General features: G+C 36.2%; 2 protein-coding genes across 55 annotated transcripts in view; one reads left to right on the top strand and one right to left on the bottom strand.

Annotated features, from left to right (window-relative positions):
- Positions 1–15,812, top strand: part of Rdl (Resistant to dieldrin) — a 42,443-nt gene extending 26,631 nt beyond the window's left edge. For 3 of the 19 annotated variants that reach the window (XM_086833368.1, XM_086833369.1, XM_086833370.1), the window contains exons 7-11: positions 1,216–1,353; positions 4,298–4,582; positions 8,713–9,056; positions 9,141–9,386; positions 10,307–15,812. In XM_086833368.1, the coding sequence (XP_086689494.1) occupies positions 1,216–1,353; positions 4,298–4,582; positions 8,713–9,056; positions 9,141–9,386; positions 10,307–10,468 (1,175 nt within the window). In that variant the 3' untranslated portion in view covers positions 10,469–15,812. Of the gene's footprint in view, positions 1–1,215; positions 1,354–4,297; positions 6,444–8,712; positions 9,393–10,306 lie in introns of those variants that run through there. The other 16 variants (XM_020960963.2, XM_020960967.2, XM_086833363.1 and 13 more) reach the window with 9 other exon arrangements.
- Positions 15,813–16,048: 236 nt separating this feature from the next.
- Positions 16,049–25,544, bottom strand: nwk (FCH and double SH3 domains nervous wreck). Of its 36 annotated transcripts, none has more exons than XM_086833354.1 (14): positions 25,441–25,544; positions 24,130–24,244; positions 23,833–24,062; positions 23,220–23,747; positions 21,546–22,452; positions 21,321–21,489; positions 20,832–21,251; positions 20,620–20,676; positions 19,815–19,847; positions 19,087–19,112; positions 18,298–18,451; positions 18,070–18,222; positions 17,645–18,003; positions 16,049–17,544 (listed from the first exon to the last, which is right to left on the bottom strand). In XM_086833354.1, the coding sequence occupies exons 2-14, from the start codon at positions 24,148–24,150 to the stop codon at positions 17,482–17,484; spliced, it is 3,120 nt and encodes a 1,039-aa protein (XP_086689480.1). In that variant the 5' UTR covers positions 24,151–24,244; positions 25,441–25,544; the 3' UTR covers positions 16,049–17,481. The 36 variants fall into 36 exon arrangements, with proteins under 36 accessions (XP_086689480.1, XP_086689479.1, XP_086689481.1 ...); XM_086833353.1 differs by having other exon boundaries at positions 18,070–18,225; XM_086833355.1 differs by having other exon boundaries at positions 25,318–25,467.
- Positions 25,545–25,635: the final 91 nt, after the last annotated feature.

The raw sequence follows: 25,635 nt of genomic DNA on the forward strand, positions 1-25,635 counted from the left end.
AATCAAACCAACCCCCCATTTAACATATATATATATTGTGTTTGAAGTGTCCTCTACTAACCTCTGTTGTGACTACTACTCGTTGATTTCATCTTAATTCTCTATTCTTCTATTCCTTTGGTTATATGTTTTCTGTGGAATTTCAAACCGATTAACCGATTATCCGTTTAACCGATCAGTAAAGCAGCAGTTAGTGGCGTAGTGAGCGTTAGTTAGGCCCAGCGATTATAATTTTTCAGTTCCCCCATTACAGTTTGAGTTTCACATTTTTGTTAATGTTCCTCCAGAGTCGAAAGAGAGTCCAGATTCGTTTGCTTGGGTAGGCAAAAGCAACAAAAACGCTTACGAAAACTAAGAAACTACTTAAGTAAGGGCCCGAAGACATTGTAAAAGCCTATAGCTATATATCATATATAACTACTATATAAAAATAAACAGAAGACACAAGAGCACCCATTTCTGACACCTAGACATAAGCGTAAGATTTACTAGTCTTAAGCAAACCCTACTACTGCCAATAAGAACAAACAGTAGCTGTAAGTCAACCAGAGCGTGCCTACTAAATGCTCAGCCTCAACCTTAATCCTAGTTATGCTTTGCCAATGGATATCAAACAATATTATAATGCATTCTTAGCGCAATTGTAATATACGAACAACTCATAATCTTAGTGTTTCTTCTCTCGATGGAATAAATCAAAAAATATATTTTTGAACAACACTTAAAGCGACAAGTTCTGAATGAGACTATTAATCGAAAGAAAAAGAAAACTAACAACAACAAAAACCGAATCGAAAATGTTGAAAATATATTACAAAAAAAATAATAAAAAATATATATAAACAAAAAGAATACACACTGCAAACGAAACGAATTGTATTTGAATTGTTATGAAATTTTCTAAATGATAGAATAGAACTTATTAATAGTCTCACGAAATGTATTTTTTGTTTTATGCATATTTTTCGTCAACAACAACAACGACAACCTCACCAACGAACTGTGCCTACAACAACAACAACAACTACTACTACAACAACTGCTACTAAAACAACTGTATAATAAACTCGCCCAACAACAACTAAATCCTAAACAACAAAACCAAACACCAAACTGTACGAAATGCAATTTGCAAACATAACAACAATTACAACGAAAACAACAACGAAACAACAATAACTACAACTACAACCAAACTATATACACCATATATAGTCGGCTACACGATGCGTGACATCCGCTATAAATGGAACGAAGGCCCCAACTCGGTCGGTGTCTCGAGTGAGGTTTCGCTGCCCCAATTTAAGGTCTTGGGTCATCGCCAAAGAGCTATGGAAATCAGTCTTACCACAGGTACCTGTAGACGGTTACCGATTTTCTTTCAAACTTTACTTTTACCTATATATTATATATTTACGAATAACTACCGATGATGACTTATCTTATATATATATATATATAAATATATATCTATTATATACCATATACTATATCGGGGGTGCCACAATAATCGCTGGTAATTTGAAATCACGTTGAAAGTGCATCCAAAAGTGTGTAACAAAATTATGCAATGCAAAGAATTTAAATATTTGTGACTGCATACTTTCGGAATTACTTTCCAGTGATATCAAAAGAACACACAAGAAGGTGCCCAAAAGTATGCTATGATTTCGTTGGCTTCAGAAATTGGTGAAGTACGAACTACATTTCTACATACTTTGGGGCTTATGTTTAAGTGAATCCAAATCACTAGAGACTTCTGTGTAGCATCCCTGCATATAACTATATCAATTTGATTTTGCGTTTTCAATTCAATTCTACTCTTGAGGCTTTTACTTTTGTTTTATTCAGTTCTTTATTTCTCGATTCGAACTAATTTTCAAACAGCATTTTGTACAATGTTCTCCAAATTCAATAGAAACAAAAAAACAGGCTTGCCAATTAACTTGGGCTAATTTTCGGGTGAATGGAAACCTGCTTCAAGCACCCGCCTCCTGATTAAGTCAATCAGGGAGAGAGAAAGTGCTTCAAGCAGGGCGATTCCAGAAAAAAGCATGTTAAGCATCCAACGATTTTTACATAATTTCTTTTTTCCATTTAGCTAGCGTTTGTTTCATCAACTAATCTACTCCATAGCATACCAAAATACAAAGCAATAAAGTTAACAATTCAATAATAATAATAATAATAACATTAACAAGTGCATTTAGCATTAGTCCACTTCATAGTCTAGAGTCTAGACGGCCTGATAGACTAAGACGCGTCTTAAAGCTTCTCCCACTTTAACTCGTACTTGTACCTACCGGATACTGTTCATATATCTTTAAACGCAAAATCAACGCATGTTACAAGCTAGCAACAATATTTCGATTTTGTTTATCAAATTGATTTTCCTTTCCGCTTTCTTTTTTCCGTTCGACTCTTAGTTAATTCTGCTTGATTTCAACGCTCATAAGTTCATACTTTACTGCGAACCATGACAATAACGGAAGTCCCATAAAAATAGAATTAAAAATCATTGGCAATGCCAAAAACAAAGCAACAAAAAATGAAAAAAATCTAAAAGAATCAATATGCAATTGAAAAACAATTCACTTATCGACCTTTGTATCATAGAAAACCAAAAAACAATAAGCAACAATGAAAATGATCTTATGCAAAAAAAAAACAGAGAACATCAAAGTAATTGATTATAGCAAAGCTTAATTGAATATGGCTTTTCCTTAGTAAATCATGCTTTTGATTTATGCCTGGCATTATTACAACAACATAATCTATTCCAATTTTTAAGCTGCCAAAACACCAACACACTCATACTCACACATTCACATATTTTGATAACTAGTCACAGAAATTAGTTTTTACTACCAAATATAACAACAACAGCTATCTACAAAAGTAATTACCAGTAACGCTATCGAAACTCATTAGCATTATCGAACAACAACAACTACAACGACAATCAACACCAAACATTCTGTATTGTAAATCAACAACAACTACAACAAAGCATTAATTAATATTAAAATCCCGTATCGACAAAAAAGTAATGCAACATCAATTAAAATTCTACTCAAATCCCATAAGAAAAAGTCTTCAAACCTTTTCTCAACCAAACAATAAAAGTATATAAGAACCAATTAAAGATGCTAAATTAACAAACGAGAAACAATAAGAAGTTCAAAATCACTTATATACATACTATTTATATATATATATATATTTATATATAACAAAGTTTAAAAAAAATACCCTAAAAATATATATATATCGAGAAAACAAAAAAAACGCCCTCCCAAGCATGCTCTCATCTTATAAAGTTTCTTTTACAAAAAAAATACCCTCTAACAAAATAAATATATAACTATAGACAACCAAAAAATTGCAGGCAATTCAAATGCTCCTTATTAGGTCTTAGACTAGCTGCCTCTACTCATATTTACTTATCGTTTTATTTACCTTACTTTTCTTGAGATTTTGCAGTCAGTTTTAGTTATCCTATATAATGCAAGCCACTTCTATTTCTCAAGTATTTCATGACTAACCAAACTAATTAAATATTTTTTCCCTTAAAAAACAATTATATGCTTCGGTTTAGTCGAAGTGTAGAGGGGTACTTGCAGATATACAAAAATAAATAATAGTAAACTGTATAGAACTGTATATTTTTAATTAAAAATGAGAACTTTTGTAAGCAGCTGAAAAGTATGCTGTACTTTTTGGTTTATATTCTGCAAGGACCCCTTGTGGAATGCTTAGAATATTTCTTAAAGTTTAGTTCTTGACCCTAGCTTTGACTTGACAATTTGCCAATTTTGTTTCTAGCCCAATATTTAAGTACTTAAATCTGTTTATTGAAATAATGCCTGCCTGATAACGAAGCGTCGCTTAGATCGAGACTAACAATATTTTCAGGAAGGTGCCAGCCTCTCATAATTTCACATAAAAATGCGCTCATATACTTGATTTATTTATACTCTATTTTTAGAGTTTCAGTTTGGTTTGAACTTTATTTTGTTTTATATGGATTAATACTTATTTTGTTGGTGAAGAATATCTACTAATATTGTTTGTAAATAATTGCAAATGAAATTGATTTCAGCGAGCAAAATACTAATAATATTTTTATATCTCTCTACTCTCTCTCTCTCTCTCTCTTTTTCTTCCCACCCGATCTTTTCAAAAACACGCTGAACGAAATGATAAATTAAAAATCGAAATGCGAAAAAAAAACAAAAAACAAAATAATAATATATAACGAAATACAAAATACAAATTAAACAATTGGCGAGGGCAGGCAACTATTCGCGATTAGCCTGCGAAATTCAGTTCGTGCGTTCGATGGGCTACTACCTTATACAAATCTACATACCCTCTGGACTGATCGTTATTATATCATGGGTATCATTTTGGCTCAATCGCAATGCAACGCCGGCGCGTGTGGCGCTCGGTGTGACAACCGTGTTGACAATGACCACTTTGATGTCGTCAACAAATGCAGCGCTGCCAAAGATTTCGTACGTCAAGTCGATTGACGTCTATCTGGGAACATGCTTCGTTATGGTCTTTGCCAGTCTACTGGGTAAACAAATCAAACTACCAAAAAAAACTAGTACTACTACCACTTAACCCCTGAAAACCGATTCCGAATTCCAAACCAAAGAACCAAAAAAAACAAGTAGCAAAACGAATATTACCCCATAAATCTCTCTCACACAACAGCCCACACACACACTCTCTATCTCTCTCACATACAGGCAGATGTGAATTCCAAAATTTTGTTCACTTTGTTTCGCGTTTCATTTCCGTTTCCGTTTTGATTTCAACCATTTTTTCCGGTGCGCGCCCTTAAGTCGACAGAGTGGCGCGCCATCTTTGAGTTTTCGTTTTTCGTTAACAGAAACTAAAAGAAATAGAAGACACACACACACACACCTTTGCCAGCTTTCCGTGCCACGCTTAGCGTCACAGAAGAAAACAATCTTGCAGATACATCTTTACACACTCTCTAGTTTCCCAGGCAAAACTGCGGCAGCATCCAGAGAAATTTCCAAATAAAATGTAAACCCCATTCGAAATGCGCTGTCCAGTTTTGCCCTTCCACTGTAGTAGTTTAATCTTTAACTCTAAAAAAAATCTTAAATCTTCAAAGATTTCACATTTCTTATGGAGCCAACAGACCCTGAGCGTCTATCTATAAGGATTCTGAAATGCACTGCACCTGAGGCACTGTAAATGGGTCAGGCCAGCTTGAAATATATATTTTAAATTCGATTTCAAAACCCAATTCGTTTAAAAAAGTAGTTCAAAATTAAACTCCAAAATTTTCTTTAAAAATATCTCAAGCTTTGCTGCCGACACCCGGATGAAATGCTAACTTTAACTTTCTCTCTAACTATCTAACAACTAAAACAATTCTCAAGCAACAACTTACACCCACAACTACAACAACAACTCCAACAAACAGCAACAACAACAGCAAGAAAAAAAAAAGAAATAAGAAAAGCTAAAGCTAAAGAAAAGAAACTGCAAAGAAACCCAGAAAGAAAAAACAAATCTCTTTTTTCGTATTTGTATGTTCTTGTTAATTTTTCAATACAAAGAAAAACTATCATCCAAAGAAAATGTATGCAAATTCATAGATACGCGCCTGCAAACCGAGCGTAAAGGCACGAAAATTTCCCCCCCAAACGTCCCACCCAAAAAAAAATATACAAAACAACAACAAAAATATGAAAGGGAAACCCCAAAAAAAAACCCATAACCGTTTTGCACATCGCACCTAGAATCGAAGCATGCTTCAGCCTCAAAAGACAACAAAAAAATCCAATTTCCAAGCCACATTAGCCTCTCTTCATATATACGCCCGTATATATGCCCATTTATATACATATATATACTATATATAGCCTATCTATAGAGCCGACTCAGGTTGAGCTTGTGTTCAAGAGCACCCCAGACGAGCAAATCTCACACACTTGAGCGAACACACTTCAACCTGAAATGGTACCCAGATATCAATATACGCCCAGCTTCCGCCAAATGCAAAACCGCAAAGCTGCAAATTGCAACAAAAATCGCAAACCGAAAAGAAAAATGTACAAACTAAAACAACGCACCTAAATCAAATCGAAAATCAAAACCAATTAAAAGCCCAGGGTACGAGTAGATCGATCAATCAAAACCCACCTGTAACAATTACTGAGAAGGGAGAGCGCAAACCAAAAAAAAGAAATAAAAAATAAACGAAACCAGCATGCCCTGCGCCACACCTGGCTTGACTCGCGATTGAATTGAATCAAAAAACAAATACAAAAAATATAAGAACAGACACAAAACACTGTAAATATGGTTCAACAAGTCGTCGATCAACAGCCAGAAGACGCAGCCTCCGAAGACTCTTCAAGACAACAAAGAGCCCAAATCAAAAATATAACCGAAAAGATAACGTAGAAAGTGCGCCCAGTTAACAAATATTAAAAAGTATCTTAAAGATACGAGTTTCTGCTATTTGGAGCCTTCAAGTTTGGGTCCTTTAAAGGGGGGCCCCAGACATGAAGGCTGCCAAATATGTACAAATAACTTGCACCATTTAGTAACCCCTCAGAGGTTAGGTAAGATATGATTCGTAGTCTGCTTTCTGTTTTGTTTTATGGCTTTTTGCAGCGATTGGTTTAACCCCCATTGGTCCCGGGTAAGTACGCTCGTTACTAGTTACTCGTTACTCGTTACTTCCCCAACCATTCTTCAAAAACACCTTCGGGGATGGCAACAAATATCGATTCATTTTAATTAAAAATAATAGTTACGCGATAACAATTAATAATCGAATTTTTATTTGTTGATTTTAAAAACACTTGAATTTAATTGGGGTTAATTAATTAGGCTAGATATTTTTTTATTATATTTTAATATTTACACCTTTTATCGTTGTATATTGAAATAACGGAAAAATATATTAATATTATTTCAATCAAAAATGCTTCTTATATCTAAAGGCATTAATAACAATATTATGATTGTCCGATCTATACTCATCTAATTGTTTTAAAGGTTTTTTCTTTGCTTTAATAATGGTTTGGTAACCAAATTTTCGATATTTTCGATAGATATTTATTGCGATTCCTTTATTTCGATATGCCCTTCAAGGCGATAGATATTTTCTCGTGAAATAACATATCGGACTTAGCTTTCCTTCCCCCCTCTCTTTCAAACACATTCATCGGCGAGTATGCGATTATGTTGGACTTTCCCGGCAACACTTAAAAAAATATAGTACCCTCCCCAAAAAAAAACAAATAAATATTCAAGAAAAAAACACCGCTCAATCAGTGCGCTCCATTGAAATCTGAATTCGTAACATTCCCAAGGATAATGACAACCGATGTGAAGAGAAGAAAGGAGGCTGAAAGCCTGGAACAAAAGCTTTAAGGCTTAACAAAAACAACAACTAGAACAAGAACAACAACAGCAATCACAACAAAATGATGGAAATTTTCGTGTCCTTTATAACGGGCGACTCTCTGTTCAATGAATTTGCATTTAAGGCACGCACACGAACATTTTCCTTGAATGATGGTCTCAACTGCAGAAATAAATGTGTACATAAATCGTTTGGCTTACAAATGACTTTTTTCCACTCATTTCACAAAAACAATAACAACAGCAACAACATTAACAACAGCAACAACAACAAACAACAACAACTACAACAGCATTAACAACAACAACCGTCAACACGAACACTCACTCTCACACTCAGACACACTCACACAACACTCTGGCTCTGTCTCTCCTTTTTTCCTAGTATATTGCTAACTCACTCACACACCATACTCACAAACACACTCACACGAGACTTGCTTTATTCGAATTTTCCTTTGCCTGGCTAAAAATGGAAATACGAAAATAAATTTCACTTTAATTTTTGATTTCACTTAACCCAGAAACCCAGAAAAAAAACAGAAAGAAGAAACTAAAACAAAAACACTGAAACAATCAAACAAAATATTTGCTTCAAATGACTCTAAATGTTACTTATAGTAACCCTACCCTTAATCCTATTTACCCATTAAGACTTTACTACCCAAAAGTACACCTTGATCCCCTCTACATACTCCCCCCGATCTCACCTCTTTTAGACGTTGTGCAAAAAAAAAACAAATGAACAGAAATTGATTGCTAAATTCTTCATGGAAACTAAATTTCTTTTATGTTTTCTATCTTTCTTTATAACCGATAAATATCGATAACCTACCCGCACCAAATTACCAAAAAAATATATATATATACAATGTATACTGCCAACTACAACAACAACAATCCAACAACTATATATCTGACTATATATATCAACTACAACCAAAAATCATCCGTACTTCATGTGGAACTCGAACTCAAAACTCGAACTCGAACTCGACTCAAAATTTATGAACTGCATCTGCATCAAAATCAACCTTCAACTATTTCTACTAAACCCTACCACCCAACCGTATGCCAAACCGTCCATCATCGAATCAATCAATCAATCAATCTGTTCAAAAATGACAAAATTCCAAAAATCAAAAACCGCTCTTTTCAAATATATCTATATATTCGAAATGAAATTTGTCATATCAAAACTTGAATATCAATCATCCAAAAAATCCGATAACCAAAATCGATCAAAACCAATCAAATCGTATATCGTATATCGTATATCGCAATCAATAGAATACGCCACCGTCGGCTACATGGCAAAACGAATTCAAATGCGAAAACAAAGATTTATGGCGATCCAAAAGATAGCCGAACAGAAAAAGCAACAGCTCGACGGAGCTAACCAGCAGCAGGCCAATCCGAATCCCAACGCCACCATGGGCGGTGGTGGTGGAGGAGGAGGAGGCATCGGTGGAGGAGGTGGTGGAATCGGTCCCGGCATGGGTCCTGGTGGACCGGGCGGACCCGGCGGCGGCGGCGTGAACGTGGGCGTGGGCATGGGCATGGGTCCCGAGCATGGCCACGGGCATGGCCATCACGCCCACAGCCACGGGCATCCGCATGCGCCCAAGCAAACAGTGAGTAACCGCCCAATCGGCTTTTCCAATATCCAACAAAACGTTGGTACGCGCGGTTGCTCGATAGTGGGACCCTTGTTCCAGGAGGTGAGATTCAAGGTCCACGACCCGAAGGCCCACTCCAAGGGAGGCACCCTGGAGAATACGGTCAATGGCGGCCGCGGTGGACCCCAATCCCATGGACCGGGTCCAGGGCAGGGCGGTGGTCCGGGCGGCGGTGGTGGTGGTGGTGGCGGCGGCGGTGGAGGAGGTGGCGGACCGCCAGAAGGCGGCGGCGATCCGGAAGCAGCGGTCCCAGCCCATCTACTGCATCCGGGGAAAGTAAAAAAGGTAAAGGTAAAGATCGTAATTAATGCGATTCGGGTTGGGAGAAACTTTGGGGACATATTTTGTGATCATTTTAATTAAGTTATTAAATTTGTTAGAAATATATGTAAAGAGAGAAAAATATAAATCTGAATATTTAGAAATGTATGTAGGAGTTTTAAAAAATTAAAAAAAAGGGTCCAAAACTATATTAATAACTATTTCATAGTATAAACATAACTGTTTTTCATTGAGTTTGTCCCTTTACAATTTTATTTCGCATTTTAAGACACACGCCTAAATGAATTCTGAAGAAGAAGGGTTTTTAAATTGCTTAAATGGGTGTCCAAAAAAGTGTTCCAAAATATTTTATTCCAAAATGAAGCACACTACAAATGTTTGGTTTTGAAATCTTTTAAAAGGATGTCCGAAAAAGTGGTTCCAAATAATTTACTTAAAATTTGGTACTGCAAATATTTTTTATCATAATTTTAGACATTTTTTACGGGACTTCCGAACGCCTATTAATACTTGAGCAAATTAGAAAGATTTATAAATTAATCAGAAATTATTATACTTGAATGTTTGGAACCACAATCATTTTATTGAAATGGATTTATCAACGATCTTGATTTTTGTAGCTCCGCCGTATGCTTTAGACTTTCAAATAATATAAAGTCATTAAAGAACTTTTAAAATTTCAGATACATAATGTTAAATATTAAATTGTTATTTAAGTAATTGTACTTATCACAGACCAAAGGAAAGCCTCAACTTGTAATTGTTTCGAAAGCATTCTTTATCAAATTGATTTCTTTAAAAGTACCCATCTAGTTTGTGTAGTATTTCATATTGAACATTAAATTTCTTAGTGAATCCTTTAAGCATTTACTAATTTCTCACTTCCTCTTCAATCCTTAAACCCTTACCCCAACATAATACAGGACATCAACAAACTGCTGGGCATCACGCCCTCGGACATCGACAAGTACTCGCGCATCGTTTTCCCCGTGTGCTTCGTGTGCTTCAACCTGATGTACTGGATCATCTACCTGCATGTCAGCGACGTGGTCGCCGATGATCTGGTGCTCCTGGGCGAGGAGTAAGCTGGGGGCGACGCGTCCCCGAAACGACAGCGGGCCTGGCCCCAAGGACACAGGAGTGAACAGCGCACAAGAGAGTCAAACTGTGCAGGGCGCTGAAAAACCACACAAAATAAATAATGCAGGGGAACCCCCCAAAAAAGGTTCCCAACAAAAAACAAAAAAAAAAATACACAAAAATAGATACAAAAAAAGGAAATAAAAAATGTAAGCGGAAACAAAACTAATTTTAACTAGCGATATGAAAATGCAAAAGGCAAGAAATTATTGTTTAATACCAACAAGCGAATGGAAAAAGGACACACACATATTACAAGGTCGAAAGCAAAGAATATTGTTAAATAGATTTACACAGAAAATAAATTAGAATTAACAAAACCCAAAAGAGTATAAATGAATGAAGAATAATCAAAAGCAACAGATTAGCAAATTGTAGTGAAAATTATATAACGAAAGGCATAAGTGAAAATGTTGAGGAAACCATAACACAAATATAACGATAAAAAATCATACGCAACATAGGCATTAAAATAAAACCAAAAAACGCGAAGGATGACTAAGGATAACCCTCGAAATAGCGCAGTCGAAAACAAGTTGATTTCAAAAACTTAAAATCAAACACAATGTAATAGACAATTAACCAGAGAATGTCCAGGAACATTTCAAATAATGATTTCCAATATCTTTGCGGCGTTTTGAGTTCAAGATTTTTAAGATTAACGAAAGGACCTTTGCTTCCCACTTCAAAAATAAAAATAAAAAACGCAAAACACCCGGAGAGTCTTCCTCTAATTTAAGTGCGTTCTCCCCTTCGTAAAATCCCCTTCTTCAGCTGCACGCTCCCAGAACTCAGAAGCTAAAGCAAATCTAGAACCAGATCCTAACTCACTATATTGATCCATTGATTGCCCATTCAGTTGGTTGATTTGTTTATTCAGAACTGACTTAGCGCTTCCAAGTGAAATGGCCAAATTTATTAGAAATCAAAACGTAGTGCAAAGGAATAAATTTCGACAATTGAGTATCGGTTTAGCGAATGATGATTTCCTTTAAGTTAACTTTACTCTAAATGTAAATCGAACGACGAAACGAGCGGGTTTTTAATCATTTTGCACACACACCCAATAATACGACGAAAAGATGATATTGTTATGAATTACTTTGGAGCGCACCTTTTATAAGCAAGCATCGGAGGATAAGTCATACAAATAGTTAGTGCAATTGACATAGCGAAATAATAATAACAACAACAACATGAACGGTTAACGTTTCATTTTAGTTACACCAAATTTTTATATCAACTTTAACGACAAACTAAACAAAAACAAATTATTCAAAACTGCACTCAATCACACACTCAATTCACGAATAGAATCAAACTCAAAAGAAAAGAAAAAAAAAACAAAACAATTTTCGAAGACAACTTTGCGGCACCGTAAGAAATCAATCTAAAGTCTAAGTGAAAATTTTCAAAAACACAACAACAACGTAAGCCCAATAAAATACCAATAAAATTAAAAACGAAATACAAAATAGCAAATAGAACATGCATAGAAATATGTGTACACACAAGTATGAATGAAACTGCCTAAGAAAATAGCATATAAGTCTAACAAATAGTTGCTAAAAGGAAAACATGAAGAATGGGCCACGAAGATAATTGATTTTCAATTTGTACATAAGTCAAAACACACTCGAAACTCGGAACATTCTCAAAGCAAAGTAGGAGCAAAACTTCGCAATTAAACTTAGTTAAAGTAATTGAATCTAGTTAAGCGATTAACTCAGAAAAGTTCAAGCAGTCAATAAAGGGATAAACATACAAGAGATACTTACGATGCACCGTCTTTAGTTAGCCTAAAGATACACAGATAAACACACACATGCTCAGAGCAAAAATATTATTAAGAATAAGATTAGTAACGCCATACTAAATTTAGCAGCATTGTTCTCATTCTTTAAAGACATATTATTTCCAGAAATTCTGCCAAGTTCCTATGAACTCTAGGCCTTTCAAATGTATGCGCGTTATGCATCTTATTCCTTATAATGTCCTTGCTTGGACCCACAGACACACATACACACAGAACAGTATATATATTTGAATTTTCGCTCAAGTTCCTCGATGAATCACATACACAAACACACACACACAAGAATTAAAAAAACAAAATGGTTAAGTTAATTGAACACATAATTAAAGGCAAGTGAGTTTAACTTTAAACGTAAAATAAAGAAATTACAAAATAAAAACGCATACAATTTAGCACAATGGAGATAAAACTAAGCAAAACAACCATACCAAAATATCATCAATGAATTTTAATTTAGTGTTTATGATTAGTGCAAGGGCAGATCGTAAGGCTAAAGAATTTTGTACAGTTAGCTAAAGTTAAAGCTAGGATTTAGTTAAGAGCCATAATATGGCCACACCAAACACACACACACACACTTGTATGTAAATAGACTATGCGCTAAGTGAACACAAGAATATATATGAGATATATATTATATATTCATATATATTATATATAACGTATTTAGGCACCTACGTATATGTAGCACGAGTTTTTTATATGTAAACCAAATTGCCCTAATCCGAAAAAACCAAAAAACCAAAAAACAATTACTGTATATACGAAAAGTACTTATGAACGGAACACTGGCAGTGTAAGGAGTGGATCAGCTATGGAACCCTAGATATACTTAAGACGGAGGCCCCTAAACCCTTCTCGAAGGACTCAACCTAAACAATTCAGCAGAATGACTACAGAAGATGACCCCAAGGAAAATTACTTTATTAACGATCTAGACCGAGACACAAACAACACACACAAAAACACTTTCACAAGCAAAGGTTTAAACAAAAGTAAAATAAAAAAAATAAAGAAAATGTGAAACAGGTCGAGAAGTCGACTATAGGATACCCTTTAGCCGGTCGTTATCTTTGTCTGTTGTCTGATTCGTCAAACTCTACTTTATTACTCCTATTGTACTGGCTAAAGAGTATCCAAATTAGGATTCAGAGTGGAAAGAAAGCAATATAAGGTTTACCAGAATTAAATTAATTAACTGTTTTTTTTATAGTTCTTTATTTTGATTTTTTTGAGCCAAGTGAAATGGATTTGAAGCCAACAGCAATTGATCTACCAAGCAAACACATTCCCAAAGAAAATAGTTATGGCCCAAAATGCGGCGCACACATGAGAGTAAAATCGGTGATAATTGAACATAAATAATATATAGTATATATCTGCTTAAAAAAACAAATATAAATACACACACACACACATACATATATATATACACCTATATATATTTTGTAGCTATACAAAGTGGCAGAAATCAATTATGTTACCAAGAAGACAGAAATCAAAATGTTTATAAAAAGGCGAATATGAAAGTCATTTGTATAAAATAAAACAAAAAACAATGCTATATATTGAGTCTAATCCCCTATATGAAAGTCAAAGTACATTTTTGAAAAGAAGAACAACAACAAATAGCTGCTCAACGGTTTCGGAGCGTATTTCCAAAGAACGTAAATTAATGAAAACAAAAAGAAAAGAACTTTTAGTTTAGTGAAAAACAATGCAGAATAGAGTTGACAAACATTTTAAGACACACAAAAAAAAACACACTTAATGGCAAGTTGATGCGTTTAATAATTTCATATGGAATTTTTTACTCTACCGAACCTAGTTTACGATTTCATTTGTGTGGAAGCAAAAAGAAAAAAACCAAACAAATTTAGTTGAGAGGTAACTTTTTTATAAACAAATTAACGATGCAAGAAGATGAATAAATAACGCATACGTACCGTGTGCGTATGCGGGAGAGCATTTAGGACAACAACAAAAAACAAAAACAAAACTAAGAGAGGAGAAAAAATTAAGAAACAAAACCAATGAAAATGAAAATGAAAATATGTAAAATGTTAAATTATACACACAATGAAATGTTTGAAGCATTTTTGGTGTTGCTGTTTAGACGGCAACACCAACACCAACGTTTTATAAAGCAACCGAAAGGGAGAAAATAAATAAGTTAAAAAATTATATGAGAGAGGGGATCGGGTATATATATATACGTGACGCGATGTAATAAGTACGTATGTTTATGTATATGATGTATATTTAATTATATATTATATATGTATGTATGTACGGTGGTCTCAAGAACAAGCAAAAACCAAAACGGGAAATTCTAAAGTATTTAGATAAGCAAACCAACAAGTTGAGAACCTTAGCAATTAAGTTGAATCCACACAGATGCAGTTACACTGACAGAAAAACAACCGGCTCCCCGTTCAAGCAGAGTGCACCGTAAATAATAAAGACATTTTTAAAATGAATTCAAAGTTGAAATGCAAATTATTATTGAGAAATAGTCTATAACCCTAGGCAGCCCAGGCGAGAGGATATTGATATTGATTGAACCATGAATTGTTAGAATGAAGTAACACACACACTAATCGACACAGACACACACACTTATGGTTGTACGTTGCATACTTTTAGTTTGTTGCCATCATTATTAATTATTAATTATGAAATATAAATTACGAAGCATTAATTTTAGAGCCATCCCCGAACCCGAAATCACCAACCAATCCTACACCTTTTGCTCAAGCAAGGAGAAAAGATGCGTAAGAAAATTTGTTATTACATTTTAAGATTAGGGACCTCAAGTAATCCATCACAATCCTCTCTCAAAAATCAGTTCCCACGGGCCCTGGCTAACAGTACGTATATATGATTTGTCTCAGATATATAACATATATCAAATTACCAGATTCAAGTCTCATATTATCATCATGCAGGAGAAGCAGCAGTAGTAGTCAGGAGGCAAGTGTCTATATAATTTTTGGTTTATCCGTCCATCAAAAAGAGTTCCTAAATGCAATAAATGAACATTTTTTATGATTACCAAAGCCAGTCAGCCCGTTAATTCCATTCACCAAAAACTCTCTCTCACATATTGGTCTGCTGTCAATTATTGGTTACCCCCTCAGACGATTATTTCCAAACCCCTCCTCCTCGGTTATAACCCCAAAGATCCTAAATAATAATGAAGGAAAAGGAATCCCCACATAAGTATATAAGCCAGCATATGTTTGAGGAGAAACCATGAGAAATAATTTAAAACGTAATGCGTATGTAATGATTGATCACTGATCACAAATTTTGACTGTGTTAATTTCGTTATATAAAATGAAAAAAACCAAATTGAAAATACCAAAAAAAGGAAATACAAAACCAAAACAAAAACAAATAAACTGAAATGAGAATAATTATCTATAGCATATAAAGAATAAACACACACACACATAACAAAATAATTAAAATGAGGAAAATAATAAGAAGAGATGAATGTTACAAGAAACGTAAATGATAAAACCCCAAAAAGGAACCTATATTATTAAGTTAAATACTAAAACTAAAAAAACAAAACATCCAAGAGGAAAAAATGCAAAACCAAGAAGGAAAAATATTATAATATTGCAATGAAGTGAATATAAATAAAGATATGTAAAAAATTACAATTTCAAAGGTGTTTCTCTGAAGGAAAACTCGGTTTGGGTTTCTCTTGCTTTAAAGTGGAAATTTTTATTTGTTAGTTGTTGTTTGTTTGAACAGAAGGTTTTTTTTTGAAAAACATTGATTAACTCACTTGGGGGGAGGGGTTCAAAAATTACAATTACATTTCAGTTTGCGACTTAATTAGGTTCGTTTGTTTTGCTTCAGTTTTCATTACTATATTTAATTATATATCGGTTATGTGAATATGAAGAGTTATCATCCGATTGTGGTGAGCTATGAACTTTAATATATTATTCGAGTATCGCAAACAAAAGTCTCGTGTTGAGTAGGCCTTTTTCACTAATTTTTAAATATCTTCTTTCTGGCATCCAACATTAACTTAGACCATTTTTTAACTAGACACGGAAAACATTTAACTAATTAGGCTAGTGTTTTTTTGCATACACAATTACAACAATACATGACATCGTTCTTTCAAATACATATTCCTTTACGATTCTTCGATTAATATTTACTATATAATGTGCAGAGATCCTAGGACTAATTATGGGGCAAATTCAAATCCAAATCAAAACCAACTGAATTGACTTGATACTTCATTGATTGGCTGCCTAATAATATGCAATTGGTTAGATCAAGCGAACTTAAGGACTCTCTCTCTCTAGTTTTCTTAGATATATACATATTTATTATTGCTCGATTAGTTTTGCGGATGCTGCTGATATTCAAAGACCCGTGTCTGAGTGCTACAAGTAATTGCCTTTCAAAACGTTTACAATATTTCAATTATAATATATATATATATATCATCCAGTGTATCTGAGGGTATAACACATTACAAACTAACATAATTATGTATATATTTATATATAGAGTATATATATATCGTATGGTGGTTTTGTTTATGAAGGCCCAGTTGATATCTAACTATAGCCCCAGAGGCAGTCAGAAGAAGTATTCAAATGGATGTACACAATTTGAGCGCCGTACGTGAATTTTTTGGTAGAGGATTGGATTTCGACCTGATTATAATATATATATATAAGTTACATACTCTATTGGTTTATCCTGCTATTGTGTCGTTGTATGTGGCTACGGGCAGCGAGAGTAAAATATTCGTTTTACTAATGGGAAAAAAATCTAGTTGTGAAAATGTATCAATATTTATGATCGCTGCCCGATTCTAGTCCGTCTGAGTCTGGCTATATCTGCTACACAGTCGAACACCCCAACTCAAGGCTTTGAGGGATTTTTGGGCTTCTCTGCTCTATAAACCCCTTTTCTATATAGAGATTTCAAGCTGAAGAAGTTCAACTGATCTTTGTGAATTTTGGGTATAAAGTGTAGGATGGCTTGGAGAGGTGTGTTTTGTGTTTGTGTTTATGTTTTGAGATCAATATTCATTCAAGGTGTTGTTGTTGTTGGAGGATTGTGATTTTGGTTGTGGTGGCTGTGGTGTTCCGCTGATCCGCTCTACAACTGTCCGTGGCTATAGTCTATATAGTACGAGTATATATCATGCTCATGGTCGTGTGCCTAAAAGAACAAAAGAAATAACATTGAAGTAGCCGACCAAGAGGAAGAGACCGGAGCACCGAATCTAAGCGTTCGACTCCTTCAGATTTTGCAAACGTGCCAATTGATTTGAGTCCAATTCCTCGGGTATGCTAGCTCGCCCACCGACCACCTGTTTGGGTGCCTCAATATCCTCATCGTTGTCACCGGATCTCGATTCACCTGCCGCCTCTCCATTCACATCCAAATCGCTCGATTGCTCGCCGCCTGATCTACCACCCCCACCTGATCCTGATCCGCTGCCAGCAAAGGCATCATCAAAGTTGGCATCAAAATTGGCCTCAAAATTGGCCTCAAATCCATCACCGCCGCCGGTATCGCCTTTGGCCTTCTCGTTGAACGGATCCTCGACCTCCTGCAACGCTGGTACATCGGCAGCCGAGGCTGAGTCCGTGCCCTCCGAGTAGGACTGTTGGTCCTCTGCATCACAGGATGGATACTCGGTCAGTGTTATGCTCACCACGGGCCTACCCACAGCCGGATTACCTTCTTTGGCTGGAGCAGCAGCAGGAGCAGCTGGTGCCTTGGCCTGTGGCTTGGGTGCAATATCTGGCTTCTTGGCCGCCTCCGACTGCGACTGCGACTGCGACTCCTCCTTGCTGTTGGACGGCTGATCCGGCTGAGCAGCATCGCTCTCTCCTACTGGTGGGAAAGATTTATCGGCACCGTCTTCAACCATGGGGGTTGCAGCGGTAACAATTATTTGTGCCATACCTAAGTTCAGCGTGTTGGCGCTGGCCGCCGCCCCTTTAGAGCCCTTCTCACCCGACCCCGATCCTGGTGCGGGTCCGGAACCGGATCCTCCCGCTTTTGGCAATTGGGGCGGCGGCAACGATGGTGGCGGCTGCCCATCGTCACTGAGATCGTCCTGGAAGCAGTCAAGGGAATTCAATTAGTAAAGATATTTATCAAAATTATAAAATTATAAGACTTAAAAAAATAAAATTGTTAAATTTATTAAAAGATTTAAACCCTTTACTTAAATAGGTAGTATATCTTGTATTTAATTAAAGATCGCTTTAGGAAAATAAATAATTTCTTTGAAAATTAAGAGAAAACATAATCGAAATGTCTCGTTAGACATAATATTTCAATAATTCAAATCGAAAAAAAATTGTGACATAATTTTAGTAAGCTTTTTTAACTGATGCTTATTTTCGAATGCTTTTTTGAAGGTTTCAATTTCCTAAGAAAAGCTATGACGGTCTTATTATATTTTCTTATGAAAGAATGTTTAAATTAAAACTCAAAATCATTTTATTTTATATTATGTAATATTATTTTTAATAAAAATAATTTTGAGATTTATTTGTATACTATCCTTTTTTTTGGAATAAATAAATTTAAAAAAAAAAGAACAATTCCAAAGGTTTCGTTTGAAAAGCTCTGCTAAATTCGGTTAAAACAAAACTCTGTAACATAAGATTTAACGAAACAAAATGTTAAGGAAATAAACCATAAATAATAATAATAGTATATTATTATTGTATTATAATATTTTACCTCCATGCCAGTCTCTTGGATGAGTACTGAGTATGCATTAAAAATAGATGAGAAAATATTCGTTTGCTTAGTTAATAATATTTGGTATGCTTTAAATTATTACTTATATCAATACATTATCGATCAAAAGGATTATAGAGCGGTGAGGTAGAAACTAAAAATGATCTTGAAACAAGAAACTATCTAAGGTACACGAAAAGGTTTGGCGAGTGGAAACTCAATAAAGAAGCAAATGGTAAGCATAATTTAAATAATAAATTGCCATTTTAAGATACATTTATTTGGATCTGAGAGGGACAAACATGCAAGGGGAGAAGGGTAGAAAACTAGGGGGTTTTTCTCAGTGCTCAAAAGTTTTAGTTTCCAATTTCAGTCTGATTATTGCTGAACTACATAGGGGAACCGATATATATGTATATATATTTATATGGTTTAAAATGGTTATATACAAAGAACAGGGTTTCATATATATTTTGTAACTTTCAAGATATGGGAAGATATATTAAAAAAGAGTTTATAGAAAAACCTCAACGGAATTATATATAATATAGATTCATTTTATACGAAGAAGTAAGTTTAAAAGTTAAGAGGTTTTTTTTTGGGAATTTTCATGCTCTCAAACAATGGAAATGGAACAGATTTCCCTACTCTAAAGTTAATGAATCAAGAAAAAGTTATTTAAAGTATTTTTTTAAGGGTTGGATAGAGCATATTTGTTATAAAATTACCCTTCTTGGCAGTGGTTTGGCTTTGGTTCTGGCCTTAAATGACACAAAGACACAATTACACTGAGAGAAAAAAATACACAACCAATGCAAGAAACAGCAATGAAAGAAAGAAATGTAATATATATTTAGAGAAAATTAATAACCAATTAAAGCTTTTAAATGCAATTAAATTGAAACTTTAGTGCCACACACACAGAGGTACTCTTTATATTCATAATTAATTAATATAGAGATAAAGAGAAGCTGCAAAAGAAATAAATCGAAGATGGAGAGTTAACGGTAACACGACACCGACACGACACCTAAGGATAAACACTGTAAGAAATCGTAGGGCATATCAATATCATCGGTGGATCGATCTCGTCTCGGCTGCGGAGACTTGCGAAGACTTTTTGGAGACGAGAGACAAAATAGCACATTAACGGAGAGTAGTGGAGAGTTGTGGAGAGTAGATACAGTGACATTGGTGGATACATTTTTTTGTGGTAATTTTGTGGTGTTTTTTAGTGGTGGTTTAGTGGTGAATTGGTGGTTAATAGTTGGACGAGCTGCTTTTTCTTGGAGTTAAGATTTACCTCTAGAGAATACAGAAGCAGGTAAAACAGTACTTTTGGTTCGAAATTGGTATTGGTTCTTTTTTTTTCATATATATAGTGGAGAATTAGAAATTATACAAATGTTTTGGTACTAGAGGAATCGATATTGAGTGACAGATACAAATTGTATAGGATAAAGGTATATAGATATTGAAAGGGAAACAAAAGACCAGGTGCTAAGGTTGAGTTTCAAGGGCGGGGGCATTTACCTGGCGGAGGCATGCTCGGTGCTGCAGCGCCGTTTGGTATATAGCCGCTATCCTCATCTGTAAAATATATAAAGAAATAATGGTTTCTTAGTAAATGATTATTAACAAAAATTCACCAACAGTTTAAAATCTAGTTTAAAATGCTTTTATAGCATACTTTTTGGTGCATTTTCAAAAGATTTCAAAATTTCTTTTAGTAAAAATGTGCTCACCTGCCGTATCCTGTGAGCCAAACATATCCTCCGTTAGCTCCAACTCCAGCTCATGGGCATACTCTGGCGGCAGTGCCGGTGCGGGTGGCAGTGCAAAACTGGGTGCCGCTGTGGGCGGTGGTGACTCATCCCCACCCTCGCTAAGTGGTTCACCCATCTCATCGCACTCCTCAACCACCAGTGAGGGGAAATTGCCAAATTTGCCATCCAGCTCACCCTCCCACCAGCCATCGTCGACCCCGTGGGCGGTCTTGGTGACGATCTTGATCTTGTCACCCTCCTCGAAGGTCAGCTCATCCTCGGCAGTGGCATCGTAGTCGTAGAGCGCAATGCACCATTCCACATCCGATTTGACACGCTTCTGGGGCGCCATGATGACCGATACCTGGTCGGGTGATTGCATCGAGTCCACCGTTTGATCTTCATTGTCAACAGTATAATCGACAGATGAGAATGAGATTTGAGAGCGCAATTGATTGCCGGAAGTACCATTAAAGGCGCTGCCCGCTGTCTCCTGATCGATGTCCAGATAGTTGTGCGGCACGTAACCCTCCTCGCCGCGGTAGTTCCGAGCCCTCAGCCAGCCGTCGCCATCGCCCTCGCCGACCACCTCGAGCTGTTCGTTTTCAACAATGGTAAGCTCATCGGGATTTTGGGCCTGCAAGGATAAAGGATTATTCAAAGCAAAACTGGAATATAAAGACATATCCTTACCGTATAGCTGTATAGTGCAGTACACTTAAAGATGGCCTCCTTTGGCTCGGGTACAATGGGTTCGTCCTTGTCCTCCTCCTCCTCGGCTCCCCAGTTAACCTCGGTGGGATCGTCCCAGCCTCCACCTCCGGTGGCCATTGCCGCTGATGAGGCAGCCGCTGCTGCGGCAGCTGAACTGGAAGAAGCTGCTGCCGCCGATGCCGATGGACGTTCATCGGGTTCATCGTCGCTGTCACTAAAGGTGCGATCCCTGGACAGTTGCTGCTCCGCCTTGGGCTTTGCCTGGGCCGAGGCCTGGGCCTGAGTCTCCTCCTTGTCACTGTCATAGAAGGAATCCGAACTGGGATTCTCTCCCTGTCCGGAGGCATCTGTGCGCATTGAAATGGAACTGGCCGAACGGGTCAGCTCCTGCACACCCATTATCTCGGCCTCCTGCACCCACTCGTCCACGTTGATGCCGCCATCCCGCAGGCACTGCAGGCAAGCCTCCGCCTTGGCCTTCTCCGTCTCCGAACGCCGGATCTGATCCCGGAACTCTTCGATCTTCGTGTCCAAATCTGGTCCATTTGGATCATTGGGATCGCTGCGTTGACCCGAATCCCGCAGTGACTGGCACAGGGCCAACTTCTTGGCATTCTCCCGGATCGAGGCATTCTCTTTAACCACTCTGCCGGCCAGATTCTTGGCCTCCTTGGTCAGTGTCTCGGCGGCAGACTCATGCTCCGCGGTCACCTTTCGCACCGGATCATTATCGCATGCCTCGAAGTCGTACTGGATGTGCTGCTTCAGCACCGGATAGAAAAGGTAGCAACACTGCAGATTGTACTCCCGGGTGAGCTGTTGGGCCTGGTCACGGATCTTGCCAAAGCTATTCTGGGTGGCCGAGCAGGTCAGCAACTCTGTGCGACTGGAAATTAATGGGAAATGAGTTATTGAACTTGAATCAATTACAGGGAATAAGGTAAAGGTGCTTTTCTGTACTAAAAATTATAGAAAATATATGATAAAGAAATACAAAGTAGCAAATATTTCTTATATTTATGCTCAAGTACATAAAACCTTATCATATAGCACATTAATTAGATCATAAAGCTCAAAAAATCACTAATAATGTTGCAGTTTACTATTCCAATCAATTTCATTGGAATGAGAGCTGATAACAATTTTCATTTTCCAACAAATCTAATCCAACTAAAGCCTAGGAAATTGAAAACGATAAAATAGGGCGCCGTTACAAATTCTTAAAGCAAATGAATCATTATGAAAACTTTATCAAACAAGGTAACTATTAAGTTTAAGAAATTTGTATTGCCAAGACTTTAGGCTTCAAAGTTATAAATTAACAAGAAAAGACTTCAATGTTAGACATATTTTTTAAGAAAATAACAAACCCTTCAATGTTATAAATTAATTATAAGAAAATTACAGAGAAGAGGTTTCAAGTTATTGTGGAAAATTTACAGAAAAAGATATAAATTAAATGTAATAAAGTAACAAAGAAAAGCTTGCATATTTCATTGACTTTTTTGGGATTTGAAATATTTGTAAAGAAAAAGAAATAATAGAAATCCCATTTCCACACCAATTACACATTTCCTCTACCACAAATTCCATAAATATACTTGTAAATAATGTAATATATATTTAACTTTATTTGTAAATCCCCCAACTCACCCCATTAGCATCAGGTACTCGGCGACCCTTTCAAAAACATAGTTCTCCATCGTTGTCATTGTGGTCTGCAGATCGACCGTAAAATAACGATTCTGATGAGCATTTGCAGCTGCCAGACTAAGTACGTAGTCGTTCCTGGCTCCAGAGGACTTCTCCTCAAGCAACTCCTTGCGGGATGTTACCCTAGCGCTGTTCTTTTGCAGCGAGGTGATGGACTGAAAGAAGGATCCTTTCTTCTTCTTTAGCTTCTCCTCAATATCCCGAGCCTTATCCCGAACGTCGTGGGCACAGTGCTCTTCATCAAAGTACGATTTCTTGGTTTTGTCCACATCACCAACACTTAAATGGAGTTCCTTCTGGACATTGACAATCCCGGAAAGAGAACGCTTTGCTATGGCCAACTTATAGTCCCGAAGGACCTTGGCCTCATCGGCAATCTGCTGTTGGAACACCTCGATGGCGGCCAAACGGGCTCTGGCCAGCTTCTCATTCTCCTCGAGAACAGTGCGCCAAACGCTCCACATATTCCTGGAAAAAGATGAAAGCATAAATTAGTTTTGTTATAATTTTTAGATACTTTAAATACCAATCCCCAAGGACTAAGGTAACCCACCAGCGTTCCTCTATTCCATCCATTTTAATATCCGGTATATTGGGTATCTTCTTGTTGAGATACTGCGATGAGATCTTTAGCAAGGCTTCACTGTACGACTTCTCGATGGCCGAACGCTTGATGGTGAACTGACGGATGTCCTCCAACAGGTCGCACTCATGTTGATTCTTCAACTGCAGCTTGGCCACCTGCTCCGTGTGCAAGTTCTTGAGGAACTTCACATAGTTTCCCTGTAGAATATTAAATGGATTACTAGGAAATACTTTAAAATCTGTAAGACATATTTTTTAGGTTTACCTTACGCGGCGGCGGCTGCATCTTGGGGCTTTGTCTACTTTAATCAAGTCTTTCTACGATTTGTTTCTTTTGTGTTCTGAGTTCCGTTTAAATGATGTTACATTACCTCTAGCAACTGCAAAAAGTAGGATGATATGATATGAGATGAGGTAGCTTAGAAAGATATAATATTGAATATATTTATTTGAAATTGATTCCTACAAGAATTTTTAGCAAAATCAAATTTTACTAGGCTTCTTAAGAGTATTATTTGAAGATGGGAATATGAATAATAATTGCTAATTCAAGATTTATGACTTCAGTTTTAGATTTGAACCTTTAATTTCGATCTTAGCAGACTTAATTATTTAAAAGAGGATGATTTTAGAGTGCTAAAATCAAGAATAATATTTAAAACCCGATCTTAGAAGTCTCCAAAAGCCGGTCCATATATTTAAATTTTTTAGACACTCATTCCATTTTTCTCTCATGGTAAACATTTTTAAAGTATAAATTAAGAAATTAAGTTTTTATTTTAAATGTTGTTTATACTCCTTCTAATTTAATAAAAAACATTCATTTATTTCTCTTTTAAAAGGATACGCACTAATTATAATTTTATCTTTAAAGAATATCAGTTTTTCTATAGTCTGTTTGTTTTTTAAACAATTCTAACATCAAATAAAATGTTTTAAAATATGTATATAATTTTTAGTAGCACTCTAATTAATAAATCATTATAATTGATATTAAACCAACATATATTTTGCGCTCCTTGCATTTTAAAAATCACGAAATTTAATTTAAAAAACTATCTCTTTATATTTATATAAAGGAAAAAATAATATCTAACAGAAACATTAATGTTTATTTTCAATTTAATTATTATTTCGTTTTTTTTTCCTGTGTGGATGGGTGTGGGTGGTTGGTGGTTTTCTTAAGCCGTTAATAGATTCGCTACGCAGCCACGGTTCTTGGAACTTATGTAACTCAAAAATGCAATGGAAACTGGCAGAAATATGAAGATTACAACGAGCATTATTATCCTCAATTCTTAATTTAGACAATTTTTCTGGGGAACTTTTCACTGGAGCAGCCAACCCAGGCAGCAGCCCCCGTTTTTTTCGGCTATATTCGTATCGATTTCTCGGGTCCCCGGACTAGCTTAGTTTTGCTATTTAACTACGTTATTAAAAACACTTGGCTAACACTCTTCTTGGACATGGCCGTGATAGGTGATTGGTTTATTTTTAATTGATTTCGAGTTATCTCTGGGTTATTTTTACACCAAATTCAAGCACTTTTCTTGGTCTGCTGAAATCCGTTGCTTACTTATCGATTTCGATTTTCACGTCGTTTGGCGACGGAGACTTTTTCACATGCACCGTTAACTGCTGCTGCGCTGCTGCTGCGCAGGAGTGTGAGAGCGAGAGAAAGTGGAGAGCGGCGAGAGAGAGTGGCAACGGCGTTTCATTCATAGCGGTCAAAATAACGGTAACAAGCACATGCGCCCCCGAAGGGATGTTT

This window comes from Drosophila serrata, unplaced genomic scaffold, assembly GCF_035046125.1.
Source record: "Drosophila serrata isolate PLE 108 unplaced genomic scaffold, ASM3504612v1 contig_272, whole genome shotgun sequence".
Taxonomy (NCBI): Eukaryota; Metazoa; Arthropoda; class Insecta; order Diptera; family Drosophilidae; genus Drosophila; species Drosophila serrata.